At 44.5% G+C, this 17,673-nt stretch overlaps 2 protein-coding genes across 6 annotated transcripts in view; one reads left to right on the top strand and one right to left on the bottom strand.

Moving 5' to 3' along the window:
• CHST7 (carbohydrate sulfotransferase 7) overlaps window positions 1-17,673 on the bottom strand; it is a 78,663-nt gene that overhangs the window by 16,563 nt on the left and 44,427 nt on the right. The window lies entirely within an intron of this gene.
• Window positions 1-17,673, top strand: part of SLC9A7 (solute carrier family 9 member A7) — a 185,961-nt gene that overhangs the window by 151,405 nt on the left and 16,883 nt on the right. For 3 of the 5 annotated variants that reach the window (XM_061409872.1, XM_061409869.1, XM_061409870.1), the window contains 2 exons: window positions 253-312; window positions 8,812-8,875. In XM_061409872.1, coding sequence (XP_061265856.1) covers window positions 253-312; window positions 8,812-8,875 — 124 coding nt within the window. The remainder of the gene's footprint in view (window positions 1-252; window positions 313-8,811; window positions 8,876-17,673) is intronic. The other 2 variants (XM_061409873.1, XM_061409871.1) reach the window with 1 other exon arrangement.

Genomic DNA, 17,673 nt, shown 5'->3' with positions numbered 1-17,673 from the left:
TTCATTGTATTTTGAGAGGCTTCATTCCTAATCAATCCTCATTTGACCTGGCTTCTAACATTGTTTCTTTCTACATAAATTTGGCACCCTCTCTGGGTTTCAGAGAATGGGGACAATTTATGAGAGGGTACAAATTTATGTGTAAAGTGAGATGCCCTGGTCTTTGATGGATGTGGTCCAGGTCACGTGCCCAGAGCCCCTGGCTCCCCTGTGGTCCCTGTCACACTCATGTTCCCTTCTTCTGCTGCCCAGAGTTGGCATCGAGGAGCCCTCCGAAGAGGACCAGAACGAACACCGCTGGCAGTACTTCAGGTGACACAAGGGCATCCTCAGAAGCAAATTAACCAGGCCTGGCTTTTTTTCCCCCTCTCTCTAACCTGAGATGTTTCTCTTTATGCTATTGGTCTCTTTCTTTCTTCCTGTGGGCACCAGTCCCTTGCCCCTTAAGGGGCAAGAGGGTCTGGTCAAGTCTGGTTGTTCTACCCTTCTCTGAGTTGATTGATGTGTTGGTGTTCCTGAAAGTCTGTCCCCTTCCTCCCCATTTTGGACAGTTTTTGTCAGCACCAAAGCCAGAGTTGATGAGTAGCTGCTTGACAGCTGAGCTTTGTGTTAAGAGTAGCCCATTTTCAGAGCCACAAACATTTTCCCCACAAAATCCTGCTTGTGATCTAGTAAATAAGCCTTTTAAGTCATAAAGAGTACTCGAATTTTGTATTTCAGCCATGATTTGGATATGGTTTACATCAGCTTAATTAATAAGCACTGATGCCATTTTAGTTTTGAAGTATAGATTTTTAAATTCTACCTAACCATGGTGAATCAGAAGATACAAAAACAGATTAAAAAAAAAAAAAAACAGAAGATCATGAAAGACTTTTCTAATGCAATTTGTTTCTCAGTGACCAAATTTATGACAGATTATGCTTAAGGGTGGTGATATTGGGCAATCAGAGTAAAGACTTTAATATTTCTTCTTCCCTTATGGACCTTTTACTGGCATTCTTTCTTCCTGATCTGATTCTGGGTGCTGGTAGATAAAGCAAATGCAAAATAGCCTTGAAGTCTGTTCTTCTTGTGAAAGTGTTTTACTCTCTGAGGACAGTGGTGAAAGCAACAGTACCTGTCATGGGGCATGAATTTTGGGACATTGCCAGGCCCCAGATGTAAACTGTTAATGACATGTATACAATTAATTGAAGCATTTAAGATCTCTGGATTCACATTTTTTTTCCTAAAATACACACACAAAGATGTTCATATTAGAGACCTGACTGTAGGTACCAGTTAAGTTTCAGAGGAAACCCTTTTCTTTGAAATATCCAACCTTCAAGGAGGAAGGCCCTTCCAGCAAAGTATGTTATTACACTTGGAACATGAGAGAGTTCAGATTCTGATCAATTGTTTAAGATTTGATATGAATGCATATGTCTCATATTCCCCAAATTTATTTAGGACCTCAGCCATTCAAATTTTAAAAAACCCATCTATTGATTAAAATAGAATGCTTCTAAAATTTCTGAGATTTTGTGGCATTTTATGTGGTGGTTAATCAGAATATACATATATCAAAAGGGAAATTATTCATATTCTATATCTATTCATTCTGGAATGAGCACATCAGTGTGATTGCTTTTTTTCTCATTTGGTATGGGATTACCACATTTATCTCATTCTTAATGAAAATAAGGATAATTCAGTTCATTCTGGAAAGAAAGACTATTGTATGTCGTCAGATGAACTCAACCCTGATGTATCAGGGGACTGCTAAAATATGATGTAATAAACCAGCACAAAAGTTTTAGATTTATACAGTGGCCTAAATCAAAAGCATTATAATAGGTAAGGAGGGAAATGTATATTGTGGACAGTTGCCTGAAACTAGGAATTTCAGAAAGTTAGAGAACCCCAAGTCTTCTGAGGCATTATACTTTAAATAATGTACCTGATCTTTCTTGCTACTCAGCACACCACCACACGCCCTGTCCCAAGGGTGAGGCCCTTTGTAGGGATCTAGTATCATCCTGGGGGATTGGTCCAAGGGTCCCTCAACCCTGCCAGAAAAGTAATCATTCAATTATCCTGAAGTAAACAGCCTTGAATGGTGAAAGAGCAGAACCCCATCTGTGTCACAAGGCTCCTGGTCTGTTTTCTTCTGGCATTTAAAACCCAGTAGTAAACCTTTCTCCTGTTCAGCACTTAAATCAGTAGCAGGGACCTCTGAGACCCTCCAATGGGCCCTCCGGCATTTCTCTGTCTATAGGATGGCCCTGGGGAGTCTTTGGAGGCTCTGTGTGGTCAGGAGTAGGGCTGCATCTCAGGCAGGTAGTTGGTAGCAAGTGGCTACAGCAAGGATCAGAGCTTCCACAGCAGAGGGAGAAAAGAACAGGAAATGGGGGTGCTGGGTAGGACTCTGCTCAGAATTGTAGGTTTCCAGGGGACATGCACAACCAGATCTGAAGATTAACCACATGTTTCAGTAACATAGACTTTTTCTCCTGCCCTTCATTTTTAAGAGAAGAAGAAGCTCAACAAAAGATTGGAGGATTTATCTGGGGGAAAAAACATGTAATTGCTAGACTCTGTATCTACCTATTTACCTATTTTAGCACCTTATGTCCATGAATCTTTACAATTTGTTGTTTTTAGACCCTGGACTAATATGAGATCCTGAATCATCATTATTAGTAAGTTAGATTAAATCAGAGAGACAGAAATAGTACTCATGTATCAATATTTGTGAAACGTTTTCACTAAAGATATAATTAAATGTTTGTTTTAAATTGTGGAAAATTTTAAATCTGCAAAAAAGCACTGAATATCCAAGTTCTAACCTGAATACACCAATTGTTAACATTCTGTCATTTTCTTCTTTTTCTTTCTCTCAGCCATTTCAGAGTGCTTCAGAGTACATTATAGACATCATGACTTTCTGCCCCTAAAATACTTCGGCATGTATCCCTTAGGAACCTAATCTTCTCATGATCACAATACTTTTAGTAACACAAATTTTATACACACATGTAGGATCCAGGATCCAATCAAAGTTTCCTTTGGCTGTCATCTCTTTTTTTGTTTTCTTTTTTAAAAAAATTCAGGCCCATGGTGGCTCTCTGCCCTATTCCTCTGACTGACTTGGTTGTCATCTCTTTAGTCCTTTAATTGAGGATAATCCTACACTCTTCCTTTTGATCGCTTATGACATTGAGGTTTTTTTTTATTTTTTTATTTTTTAAGGTTTTCTAGGATAATTGTCTTGCATTCAGTTCAGTTCAGTTCAGTCACTCAGTTGTGTCTGACTCTTTGCGACCCCATGAACCGCAGCACACCAGGCCTCCCTGTCCATCACCAACTCCCGGAGTCTACCCAAACCCATGTCCATGTTGGTGATGCCATCCAACCATCTTATCCTCTGTCGTCCCCTTCTCCTCCTGCCCTCAATCTTTCCCAGCATCAGGGTCTTTTCCAATGAGTCAGCTCCTCGCATCAGGTGGCCAAAGTATTGGAGTTTCAGCTTCAACATCAGTCCTTCCAATGAACACCCAGGACTGATCTCCTTTAGGATGGACTGGTTGGATCTCCTTGCAATCCAAGGGACTCTCAAGAGTCTTCTCCAACATCACAGTTCAAAAGCATCAATTCTTTGGTGCTCAGCTTTCTTTATAGTCCAACTCTCACATCCATACATGACACTGGAAAAACCATAGCCTTGACTAGACGGACCTTTGTTGGCAAAGTAATGTCTCTGCTTTTTAATATGCTGTCTAGGTTGGTCATAACTTTTCTTCCAAGGAGTAGCATCTTTTCATTTCATGGCTGTAATCACCATCTGCAGTGATTTTGGAGCCCAGAAAAATAAAGTCAGCCACTGTTTCCACTGTTTCCCCATCTATTTCCCATGAAGTGATGGGACCAGATGCCATGATCTTAGTTTTCTGAATATTGAGCTTTAAGCCAACTTTTTCACTCTCCTCTTTGACTTTCATCAAGAGGTCCTTCACTTTCTGCCGTAAGGGTGGTGTCATCTGCATATCTAAGGTTATTGATATTTCTCCCTACAATCTTGATTGCAGCATGTGCTTCCTCCAGCCCAGCGTTTCTCATGATGTACTCTGCATATAAGTTACATAAGCAGTGTGACAATATATAGCCTTGACGTACTCCTTTTCCTATTTGGAACCAGTCTGTTGTTCCATGTCCAGTTCTAACTGTTGCTTCCTGCCCTGCATACAGGTTTCTCAAGAGATCAGGTGGTCTGGTATTCCCATCTCTTTCAGAATTTTCCATAGTTTATTGTGATCCATGCGGTCAAAGGCTTTGGCATAGTCAATAAAGCAGAAATAGATGTTTTTCTGGAACTCTCTTGTTTTTCCCATGATCCAGCAGATGTTGGCAATTTGATCTCTGGTTCCTCTGCCTTTTCTAAAACCAGCTTGAACATCTGGAAGTTCATGGTTCACGTATTGCTGAAGCCTTGCTTGGAGAATTTTAAGCATCACTTTACTAGTGTGTGAAATGAATGCAATTGTGTGGTAGTTTGAGCTTTCTTTGGCATTGCCTTTCTTTGGGATTGGAATGAAAACTGACCTTTTCCAGTCCTGTGGCCACTGCTGCTCTACAATCTGGAATTTTCGGATTTGTTTTCCTCTTGACTAGAGATAGAGAATCATTTGATTTTTGGCCAAAAATAATGTAAAAGGAAGTTATGCATTTCTTGTTGCATCATATCAGGTTGTGTGTCTTGTCCAGCTGTCCCTCATTATTAGTGATGTTAAATTTGACCACTTTAGACCCCAGGTCTTGCCGCTTATAAAAGCACTGTTTTCCCTTTGTAACTAAACAAGTAACCTGTAGGGATTTCCCTGGTGGCCCAGAGATAAAGAATCTGTCTTGCAATGCAGGGGACATGGGTTTGATTCTTGGTCGGGGAACTAAGATCCCACATGCCCCAGAGCAACTGAAGCAGTGTGCTCTACAGCCCAGTACACAACAACTAGAGAAGCCCGCAGGCCACCACTAAGACCTGATGCAGCCAAATAAATATTTTTTTTAAAGAAAGCCTTTAACATCATATGAATAGTCAGAGTCCCATCAGCCTTTTACCCATTGGTAAAATTATACTCTGATGACCTTTGCTTGAAGCAGTTATTACCCTGTGAGTGAAAAACTGGAAATTTTCTAATCCTGTTGTTCTTTTCATGTTTTTGATGATTATCTATAGAGAAGAACTTTCAGAGAGTATCAGTGTTCTTTTCTATGCTGGTGAAGTGAGATATCTCTCCAATGTCTGAGTAATCAGTTCAAACAAATTTTTATTTAATATATGTGGGACTACAGAGTTGTGTCTCTGCAGGATCCTAGCAAGAATCTCAGGTTTTATCACTGAGGTGGCAGAAGGTAACAGACAGTTGTCATTTTTTCTGTAGAGAAAACAGTGATGCTAGAGAGACAGGGCCAGAATTAGTATTGGATTGGCCAAAAAGTTTGTTCAGGTTTTTCAAAATGCAAGCAAAATTTTTGGCCAACCCAGTACTTATTCAGTTCAGTTCAGTCACTCAGTCATGTCCGACTCTTTGCGACCCCATGAATCGCAGCACGCCAGGCCTCCCTGTCCATCACCAACTCCCGGAGTTCACTCAGACTCACGTCCATCGAGTCAGTGATGCCATCCAGCCATCTCATCCTCTGTCATCCCCTTCTCCTCTTGCCCCCAATCCCTCCCAGCATCAGAGTCTTTTCCAATGAGTCAACTCTTTGCATGAGGTGGCCAAAGTACTGGAGTTTCAGCTTTAGCATCATTCCCTCCAAAGAAATCCCAGGGCTGATTTCCTTCAGAATGGACTGGTTGGATCTCCTTGCAGTTTTAGCCACTCACCACATGTGTCTGTTTGAATTTAAATTGTAATTAATTAACATGAAATAAAAGTTAAAATGCAGTTCCTCAGTCCTATTGGTCACATTTCAACTGCACAATGGCCACATGTGGCCAGTGGCCTCCATATTGGACAGTGTATATCTAGAAGACCACCATCATTGCAAAAAGTTCTACTGGATCATGTGCATCTAGAATCACTCTCAAGTTCCCCCAAGCATAAATGTCAAGCAAGTTTGAGATGAGGTTAAGATGGGCCTAATTTTGTGAATTTATCAGTGTTTTCCAATGTTTTGTGCTCCACTGTTTGAATTCTGGCCTGGCCATGTGGGCACAGGCTAAATAGATGAATTCCTCTTACATTGCCAGGACTTGAATGAAAATAGTCCAAATCTAGTATTTATAAGTGAGCTTTCCTGGTGGCTCAGACGGTAAAGAGTCTGCCTGCAATGCAGAAGACCAGGGTTTAATCACTGGGTCAGGAAGATCCCCTGGAGGATGGCACAGCAACCTCCTCCAGTATTCTTGCCTAGAGAATTCCATGGACAGAGGAGCCTGGCGGGCTACGATTCATGGGATTGTAAAGAGTTGGTCACAACTGAGCGGACTAACACTAGTCTTTATAAGCAGTTCTTGTTAAACAGAATTTATTTTAGTTCTCTTCTCCTAGAAGAGGTTAGTGGAAAGAATTGAGGGGGCTAGATTTCATCTGGCAGCTTTTATTATGTGTGGTTTTGTTTTCTTCATTGTAGGACAAGGCACACTTAAGCCTTTTCTCATACCCAGAGGCTTCCTATTTCATCTAGGCTGATAAAATCCTTTTGTTTTATCTTTACTGGTGTGGAAGCCACTTATAAAGGCTAATACATCTTTTTCAGAATTCGTGGTCAAGAAAGGAGAGACGATCTGGTTGGATCTGAACTGCTGATGCTCCTGCCTCCACAATAGCCTGTCCATGGTTAGGCAGAGGGCTGCCGTGTCATGGGCATTCTGGTAGGCTGTCTGGGAGACAGACTACTGGTAACCCATGCTCTGCCCCTCTCTGAGTCTTTACTAGGAAACTCATCTAAGTAAATGAGTCTGCCATGAAGTGGCTCCATTCACCAACAGAATCCACAGAATAAGGCCTAATATTGGACTTTTAGCTGTTGATCTTACAGATGCTAACACCAGATCTTACAGGTGCTAACACCATTTAGAGGACTTTTCTCTATGAAACATTCATTAAGAGAACCTCAAAACCGGTAAGGGTTAAAGATCAACAGCTAGGAATTCAGTGTGACCTCTCCTCTGGTATGTCAGACCCTTCAGGCACACTGAGGCTCTCTTATGTGACCTCTGTGGGTAGCTAGCCCTGGTGCCTCAGAATTGGATGAATTTTGCATCCAAAAGTCTCTGAAAGGTTTGATGCTCAAAAGTCCCTGGCTAATGTCCAACTGTGAGGCCAAGCCTCTGGGCCTCAGAAAGCAGCCTGTAGACACAACAGAGTCCATTTAACTAACTACCAAAAGCCCATCAAACTTCAGGTCCCCAGGGAGGAAATCTGGTGCCAGGTACATTACAGGTTTTAACTAAGTGCTCAGAATAAGATCTGGCATTGTAGGCACTCAGTAAATATTTGCTTAATACATGAATTCATCTTGTAGTTTTTAAACTTTGCCTTCAGCAAAATATGGAGTAAATGTTCCCTTTCCTTCTGTACCTCCCTGCCTCCATCTGGGGACACAAACCTTGGCTTAGTGCTCGGCAAGCCTGGAATAAGGGTGGGTAGAGGTTGCGTTTGAGAAAGGGGTACATCTATGTTGTCTTCTATTCCTTCTTTGCATTAGTCTCACTTCTCAAGATTTATCCTGGGCATCATAGGTGGAGAAGTGGGAGGGAGAGGAGAGAAAATAAGGCACATATGGGGCTTTGCATATCTACTGTCTGTTCATCGCAGTCAGCGCCCTGGTTCCAGACTACAAATAAAACCCCTGGTCAGGGCCATTTGGCAGCACTCTTCAAACTCCGATCAGATGTGCTGAAAGCTGTGTTTCTTGTTTTCTTTTTATGATACCAGCCATTCTTTGCAATTCCTCCTCCAGGGGATCCTCCAGACCCAGGGATCAAATCCACGTCTTCTGCATTGCCAGGCTATTGTTTACCTGAGCCACCTGGGGAAGCCCCTGGAGGAAGAAATGGCAACCCACTCCAGTATTCTGGCCTGGGAAATCCCATGGACAGAAGAGCCTGGTGGGTTACAATCTGTGGGGTCGCAAAGAGTCAGACATGACTTAGCGATTGAGCACACATTCTTTGCAGTACTGGAGGGAGAAGTGAACTCCAATTGTTTCCTGGATTCCAGGACTGTTTCCTGGCATCCTTGTTTTCTCCTCCATTGCCCCCATATTATCAGTGTCATCAGTACTACTGTTCTCTGCCTTAAAATGAGGAAGTTTCAGGGATAAAGAATCAACAGATACATAGAGCAATAGTTGGTATGTTGCTGCTAAGACAATGACCCTAGTGTTTTCATGGAATTCATTATTAGTGAATTTTGCCACCTTGCTTTTTCTTTCCATCTTCAGTTATTGATCTCAAATTGTGAGTTCTCAGGTCAGGTGGAAGGGAGGAAGCAGCAGACAGGAAGAGGCAGGACCTGCCTTTGGCTACCTAGGACCGTCTGCTGCAGAAAGGCAGACAGACAGTTTCCTGCTTGTACCGTTCCCCAGAGGCCTTGCTTAAGGTGTTAGCATACAGATCGATTACCCAGCCTATCCCTGGGTGGTACGACCACTTTCTCATAATTTTCTGCATGACAGCCTTCCCCTTCTTTTAGCTAACCACTCCTTCCACCTTGGGAAGGTGGTCAGCCTCTTAGCTGCTTAACTGGCCTGGCTGCCATGGTCTAAGCTAACACTCTATGTTTTTCTCTCCTTGTCTTTCTCCCTGATGACTTACAGAGTTGGTGTTGACCCAGACCAAGACCCACCACCCAACAACGACAGCTTCCAAGTCTTACAAGGGGTAAGTCACAAAAGATGCTTCTTTGTGGGAAGGTGTTATTAAAAATAGCTAGAATTTATTTGAGCATTTATTACATGCCAAGCAGTTTACATGGATTCCCTCATTGTGATCTTGAGAACAACTTTATGAAGTAGGAACTGTTATGCCCAGGTTACAGATTAGAAGTTGAAGTTTGAGAGTTAAAGTGTGTCTCTGTGGTCAGACAATTTGAAAATGATGGAGCCAGGATTTGACTCCAGAGTCCCTGTTCTCAAACAACATATTAAGGGCCCAAAAAGAGCATCTACTGTATGACTGACTCTCCCCTTCCAAAAATGGATACATGGATACATTGGCAATTGGCTCATGATAGCTTGTTCTGGGAAGGAGAAAGATGGGATTGATTTTCCAGCCCAGGGAGCATAAGCCAGAAAGAAGGGATGCTGGGTGATGGCTGGCCCTCCTGCTCCTCCAGGGTCTGGCAGCTTCCATGGTCCCATAGTAGCAGAGCAGCAGCCCTCAGCCCCATAGGCAGTGAAGTTTGCAGCAGGACTAACAGTTAAGGCTTGGGTGGGGCAGTGGCGGCAGTGTCAGCCTGGAACAGAGTGCCGAGGATGGAGGCTATAGAAGCAGTGAGGGTAAGAGCCCTGTGTCTCATCTCATGTGATAGCAGGGAAGAGTTTCTGCTGCTGCAGAGAATCCTGATGGAGACTGTGCTGGGGGAGGGGGGAGAGGCATATGCTGGCCATTGGTTTTGCCGTCGGCTCCAGTTACTCTGGCAGCATCATGAGGTGCCCCAAACGTGGGAAAGTGGACAACAATTTCTCATCCACATGCGTTGTCTAGGTCAGGAATTTGCAAGGGGCGTAGTAGGGACAGCGTGCCTGTGCTCCATGAAAAAAGCTGGGGTCAGTCAACAGCTGAGGGCTAGAATCTTCCAAAGGCTTGTTCGCTCTTGTGTCTGGTAACTGGGCTGGAGGACACAGACTAGGACTGGTGAGCAGGATGCCTGTGATGGCTTCTCCTTGGCCTCGGTTGTGGGACTTCTTACCTGATGGCTCTGGCTTCCAAAAGCCCACGTCCCAGCAAGTGAGGTGGAAGCTTTCTGGCCTTTTGTGGCCTAACCTTGGGAGTCATAACAACATCACTTCCAGGACTTTCTCTTGGTTACGAGTTACTCAGGCCAGCCCAGATTCAGCAGGAAGAGATAGAGACCATCCCCTCTGGATGGAACAAGCATCAGCGAGGTGGCAGCCATGTTTTAAAACTGGAGGAAACTACCCAGCAACACTGACCCCCTGCCTTTCATTGGACACTTTGGAAGAGTACCCTGTGGTTAAAGGTCCCACGGGACATGGAAATGTGTGCTTTTTGGATATGGGAGTGGGAACTCATGATTTGAAATTCCAGAGGCCAAGTCAATGGCAGCAGGCACCTGGGTGGTGTCAGATGCAAGAGAGGCAGTGTGTCTGGGGGCGCATGCTCAGCAAAGCAGAGGCAGAGTATCACCCCTGTTGTAGGCCTGGTGGGATGATTCTGCCTCCAGGTTTTTCCCCTTTCTCAGGCCGGCATTTCCTGGGCAGGCATGGTGGGGGAAAGGGAAGTTACGATAGGAGCAGAAATTTGCTTCCAAAATGTTTTTCTTTGGCCTGGGGAATGAAGAACTATTTTGTTCAGTGTTGAATACCCAGTACTGAGCACAGTGCCTGGCCCATGGGGCCTTGATTGGTATTTGATGGGAATATAGGGGAGCAAGAGTGGCACAGGGTGTGGGAAACTCCACTGACCATGTGCAGGTATCATCTGCAAAGCCATATCAAGTGTTTGTTTTTCTTCCAGTCAGCTTTGAATCACACTCACCATTGCAGTTAATCCCAAATCGAGTTTGCATGTCTTAGATTCCCTAGGATCTTCTAAATGACTCCAGCAACCACATCAGATTTTAACAAGTCTCACAAAATGTGGTGCTGTGTTGGGCCCAGGCATGCCACCACAGCTTTCTCTGAGGTCTTTCTCTGTATGAGGGTGGTCACAGCCTGATGGGCCATTCTTTGGTTGAGGCCCCATAAGGGACCTCTGAAAGTTCTAGGCATTTTGGGATGAACTTTCAGTGAGCTTCATTGGAGATTTGGTGCCCACTTTAATGGTGCTCCAGAAGACCTTTGTGATTATATTAGAATCGGCCATTGTGCCACTTGGTAACGTGTGGTTTCAATGAGAAGTTCCTTTGGAAAAGTTGCTATTTGACTAGAGCTTTAAGTCCCTGGTGGTTCAGATGGTAAAGAATCTCTCTGCAATGCAGGAGACGGGGGTTCAATACCTGGGTCAGGAACATCCCCTGGAGGAGGGCATGGTGACCCACTCCAATATTCTTGTCTGGGAAATCCCATGGACAGAGGAGCCTGGCAGGTTACAGTCCATAGGGTCACAAAGAGTTGGACACAACTGAGTAACTAATGCTTTGACTTTCACTTTAAGGACTTTAGAAAGTAGGAGTTCAGGAACTGTGCCTCTTGCAGCTAACTTAGAATCTAACAGTTTGGGTATCTCCAAACTTGGACCTGAGGAAAGCTGGGTGAAATCCGTAATGGACAGCCTCATTTCACTGAAAGGAAAATAATGGCTGTGGTAGGATATTACCACATCCTGCCTAGACCTGTGGCTAGTCAAGATTAATTTTGTAAGAAAAGCAGGTCACTACCAGCTAGATAGCCAGGGCTTGGGGCAGTTTCATCTTGACAGTTCCAAACCCGTCAACACCCTTAACCAACCCCCCTACCCCACCCGCCCTTTTGCTGTTTTCAATTGCTCCTGCCTCTGGACGTAAGCATCTGTCAAAGGAAATATGTGAAATGGTTTGATTGGTTCCATGTAGCTGAACTTTGGAGAAGGCAATGGCAACCCACTCCAGTACTCTTGCCTGGAAAATCCCATAGGCGGAGAAGCCTGATAGGCTGCAGTTCATAGGGTCACGAAGAGTCGGACATGACTGAGCGACTTCACTTTCATTTTTCACTTTCATGCACTGGACAAGGAAATGGCAACGCACTCCAGTGTTTTTGCCTGGAGAATCCCAGGGACGGGGAGCCTGGTGGGCTGCTGTCTATGGGATCGCACAGAGTCAGACACGACTGAAGTGACTTAGCAGCAGCAGCAGCAGCAGCAGCTGAACTTACTGTATCTCTCAGAGACACTGGGCTTGTAGCTTGACTTACTAACAGACTTGCTGTGGAAATGTTTAAAAAGCAGTGCATCCTAAGTGTTAAGGGTTTTGGCAGTGCATTTAGTTCATGCAGTGATAGCTAAGGTAGCACCCCTAGCCCCAGGGTGAGCTTGGGAGGCCATCCTTTGGGCCAGTTTTGATCACACATGTGATGGTCACTTCTGCTGCACTCCCAGTGGTGCCCCTTCAGCTGGCCCTAGTCAGGAACTGTGTCACACCTTCCCTTTAACTGGCTGCCTTCTAAGCCTCATACATATTATGCAGAAGGCCTTTTGGCTTTTTGAGTCTTTCTGTCAGATGGGGGGAAAAAAGGTGAACTTCAAGCATGGTTTCTCAGGTCACCTTCTGAAAAAATGACTCAGGCCCTCGTGCAGAAAGGGCCTCATTTCTCCACATCCTCCTGGCCTGACTGTCTTGCTCCAATAAGCCATTAACAATAGGGCTGGGAGCACTCAGTGGTCATGAGAAACCAGTAAAACAGAGAAGTAAATGGTCTTCTCATTTTTGGGTGAAACCCTGGGTTCTCGCAGCTTCCCCTGAACTGGATCCAGGTCACATGCTCAGTGTTGTCATGAAACTGAAATCAGAGATGGGGAAAGTCCAGATGTTTGTTCCCCATTAGAAAAGAAAGGGCACTTCTCTCTACCTCATTTCTAAATGCTCTTGCTAAATGAACAAACATGCAAACAAAAAAGTGCTATTTGATGGGAAAGCACTTTTTATAAGGAGCACCATTTTCCTCACCAGTGCTAGAAGCCTGAGGTTATAAACAGAGTCATGGCTACAGAACCACAGAATATTAGCTCATGTGGGCGAAGGAAGGGAGCTGTTGGCCAGAACTCTTGGCTCTGGGTGAGGGAAGCATAAGAATATTGTGGATAGACTTCAGCTTCATGTCCCTGGCAAGTTTGACTCATTAGAACAAAACAAAACAAAAAACTCTGTTGCCTTGTTTCTCCGGAGGTCTTGGTGACTTTGCAACCAAAACAAAAACAAGCCCAGCTGGAGGCAAGCTGCCTGGGCCTGGGGGTGGCCTCCCAACCCATTCAAGAGGGGATGTTTTATGCCAGACACAGCTGAGATTTATGTTGGCTGGACAGGCAGACACATCATTCATTTCCTTCCCCGAGTTTACAGAAGCATGCTCACTGATGCAGCCGATGTGGAGTAGCTCAGAGCATGAATCTGAATGTATCCCGCCTCTGTCATCTCCGCAGGACAAGGTCACAAGCAGGATATTAGTGGAATGTGGAGGAAGGGAAACTTCTATGTTTGTGGTGCCTGTGTGTGTGTGACTGAAAACTGCAAAAACTCAGCTGTTGCACTGACATATACCTTTCTGGGCAAGTTGGATTTGTTTGTTTCTGGGTCCTTCCCCCAGCTTCCTTCCAGGCTGAAATCTGATAGCCAGGCCCTTACATCTTTAACTTCAAAACAGTTGCTCAAGTGCCTTTGCTCAGATTACTATTCTCTGACCCCTTTCCCCATGACGCTTTTTCTTTTTTTGATTGCCTCCCATCGTGGCCCCCGGTTTCCCTTTCCTTTTTTTTTCTTAGAAGTTCAAACTTGATTTATTCATTCATTTGGCACATATTTATTGAGCATCTGTTATATTTCAGACATTCTTTCAGGCTCTGGGAGTACATCTGCAAATAAGACAGATGAGTCGTTCTCCTTAAGGGCTTGGTGACAGTGTGATGAAGGATGAGGGTAGAAAGTGGCAGAAGTGAGATCATAGAGGGTCTTGTCTGCTTCTCCACAAGGTACCACAGGCCTCTTCCCATTGTTCCAAGTGTACCCATGGACAGCAACCTGGGCATCACCAGAGAGCTTGTTAGAAATACAGACTGTCAGGCCATATCTAGACCCGTGGAATCAGAATCTTCATTTTAGCAGAGGGCCCAGGAAGTTTGTGTGCAGTTTACAGTTTGAGAAGCCCTGGTGGAGGCAGTGTAGTGCTTTGTTGTTCAGTCACTCAGTCGTGTCTGACTCTGCCACCCCATGAACTGCAGCACACCAGGCTTCCCTGTCCTTCACTGTCTCCCGGAGTTTGCTCAAACTCATGTCCCTTGAGTTGATGATGCCATCCAACCATTTCATCCTCTGTCATCCCCTTCTCTTCCTGCCCTCAGTCTTACACATCATCAGGGTCTTTTCCAATGAGTTGGCTCTTCACATCAGGTGGCCAAAGTTGAGCACTTAATTCCCTGTTTTTAAACCCTTTGTTACCCCTTCTGAGAAATCTTGGCCCCCATTGTCATCAACTGTGTACTCTTTAACTTTGCATTAGTGTGCTATCACTGCTATAACAAATTACCACAAACTCAGAGGTTTAAAACAACACAGTCTTATAGGTTTGTGAGTCAGAAGTCTGGTAAGCTCTACTGGCTTCCCTCTTTCAGGTTTCTCAATGCCAAAATCAAGATGTTTGTGGGGTTGGGCTCTGGGGGAGAAGCCATCACCAGGCTCATTCAGCTTGTTGGTAGAATTCACTTCCACATACTTGTAGGACTGAGGTCCTGTTTCCTTTCTGGCCATTGGCCAGGAATCAAGCTTACCTACTAGAAGTACCCACATTTCCTGACTTTTGGCCTCTCCACCTTCAAAGCCAGCACCAGCAGGGCAAGCCCCTGTCATGCTCTGAACCTCTCCTGCCTCTTCCATCACCACATCACTCTCTTGCCCACCCCCAGCCCCCCACCCACTTATCAAGGTCCATGTGTTTATACTGGGCCCACCTGGAAAACCTTAAGTCCATCCACAAAGACCCTTTTGCCAAGTAACATAACACTCAGGCTCCCGGGTTTAGGATGTAGAAATCTTTGAGGGGAAGGGCAATATTCTACTGCCTCTCTGTAAAAAAAAAATAAGCTCTTCTTATTATTATAGTGACCTTAACATAAAAAATATATACTTTAACCATAAGAATGCAATGAAATATAACTCTGCCCAGAAATCATTATTCATTAATTCTAGAAAAATTATTTCAAAATAGGACCTTTGGCCACTGCCCAGGTCTTTAACCTGCTTTCTTTTTCTTCACCACATACGCATAGGTCTGTCTGTCTCCTCCTCTGGAAATGTGCTTCTCAAGTGGCTGGTGTGGGGTCTCATTCCTCTTTGTGTTTGGCAGCACTGAGCGTGGGGCCTGGCACACAGTAGGTGCTTAATGAATGCAAGAGAAAAGCCACTCATAGTCTTATGCCCAAAAATTTGGTGATAAGCAGAGCTGGTGGTATTTGTTTGCTGGTGGGGTTGGAGGTTTTGAGGAGGATGTGGTGTGAGAGCAAGTCCCCGCATATTTTAGGATCACCTGCACCCATACCGACCCTGGCTCAGAGCCTGCAGCAAGGGCTTACCAGTTTGTCCATGGTCACCACCAAAATCTTGCTGGGAAACAATTGTTGGCTATCTTCTGGGTCAACTTAAACCAGTCCTGTTCCACACAGATCCTCCCTGATTTTCCCAGAGGCTTTGGGGAAGAATCCAACTTCTTCCTGTCCAGACACCCTGCTTATTTAACTTATATGCAGAGTACATCATGAGAAACGCTGGGCTGGAAGAAGCACAAGCTGGAATCAAGATTGCCAGAGAAATATCAATAACCTCAGATATGCAGATGACACCACCCTTATGGGTAGAAAGTGAAGGAGAACTAAAGAGCCTCTTGATGAAAGTGAAAGAGGAGAGTGAAAAAGTTGGCTTAAAGCTCAACATTCAGAAAACGAAGATCATGGCATCTGGTCCCATCACTTCATGAGAAATAGATGTGGAAACAGTGGAAACAGTGTCAGACTTTATTTTTGGGGGCTCCAAAATCACTGCAGATGGTGATTGCAGCCATGAAATTAAAAGATGCTTACTCCTTGGAAGGAAAGTTATGACAAACCTAGATAGCATATTCAAAAGCAGAGATATTACTTTGCCAACAAAGGTCCGTCTAGTCAAGGCTATGGTTTTTCCAGTGGTCATGTATGGATGTGAGAGTTGGACTGTGAAGAAAGCTGAGCGCCGAAGAATTGATGCTTTTGAACTGTGGTGCTAGAGAAGACTCTTTCAAGTCCCTTGGACTGCAAGGAGATGCAATCAGTCCATCCTAAAGGAGACCAGTCCTGGGTGTTCATTGGAAGGACTGACGCTGAAGCTGAAACTCCAATACTTTGGTCACCTCATGCGAAGAGTTGACTCATTGGAAAAGACCCTGATGTTAGGAGGGATTGGGGGCAGGAGGAGAAGGGGACGCCAGAGGATGAGATGGCTGGATGGCATCACAGACTCAATGCACATGAGTTTAGGTAAACTCCGGGAGTTGGTGATAGACAGGGACCCTGGCGTGCTGTGATTCATGGAGTTGCAAAGAGTTGGACATGACTGAGCGACTGAACTGAACTGAACTGATAACCATGCTTCTGGCCCCTTCTCTGGGAATTAGAGGTGTTTAACACCCCTGTTGCAGAGCTGCACCTTTTATTTGCCCTGAATTTGTAACCTTTCAGGGTTGATTCTTAGTGTCTTACATTTCTGCAGTCACTTTATTTTATTTGTGGACTGCAGGCATATCCGGAGAAGGCAATGGCACCCCTCTCTAGCACTCTTGCCTGGAAAATCCCATGGACAGAGGAGCCTGGTAGGCTGCAGTCCATGGGGTCGCTAGGAGTCGGACACGACTGAGTGACTTCCCTTTCACTTTCCACTTTCATGCATTGGAGAAAGAAATGGCAACCCACTCCAATGTTCTTGCCTGGAGAATCCCAGGGATGGGGGAGCCTGGTGGGCTGCCGTCTATGGGGTCACACAGAGTCGGACACAACTGACGTGACTTAGCAGTAGCAGCAGCAGGCATATCTCTTTGTAGGCCGAGGAAAAATTTGCTTAATTTGCCTTCAGAAAGAAACCTTTCCCTTGCTTTGCTCATTTTCATTGTCCCTCTTGGGGCTTATATAAGTCAGTCTCCTGTAGCTTCCTTGAGGTGAGATGGCAAGAGCTTAAGTGTTACAGTTGATGAGAATGCATTGTGGTTTGGCAGTGCAGAGGTTAGGATAACAGAATAGGGGTTTTCCATTTTTATTGTTGTTTTAGTGGGAGAGCAAACAAAACTGACTTTCGGGAACTTACCTTATGCCTGATGGTATATAGCATCCTTCTGGAAGATATTTATCATCTTGCTAGATTTGTCTTTAGTAAGATTCCTCAGACAGAACCAAGAACTTAGAGCCTGTCACTTGATAAATAAGCATTTAATTTCTTTGTAAACAGTCATCTCTCAAAATGGTCATCTACCACTTTTCCACTCAGTCATGTGGTATTATGAGATCTCCCTAGAGTTGTTATTAGACTAGCAATTAGTTAGCTGAAGAAATGATCATTGTCTACAAATGGAGACGTTCTGTGCCCCCTTTCTCCCGCATAATTTATTAAAATGTGAAATAAAATTGGTCTCTAGGGTCTCTTCTTTTTGTTTCCTCATCCACAGATGGGCCCATTTAACTGAGCCATTTCCATATTGGTTACTGTGTTAAGTCACTTCAGTCGTGTCCAACTCTTTGCGACCCTATGGACTGTAGCCCACCAGGCTCCTCTGTCCATGGGATTCTCT

This window comes from Bos javanicus, chromosome X (genome assembly GCF_032452875.1).
Source record: "Bos javanicus breed banteng chromosome X, ARS-OSU_banteng_1.0, whole genome shotgun sequence".
Classification (NCBI taxonomy): Eukaryota; Metazoa; Chordata; class Mammalia; order Artiodactyla; family Bovidae; genus Bos; species Bos javanicus.
This window is presented reverse-complemented; position numbering and strand designations above follow the sequence as displayed.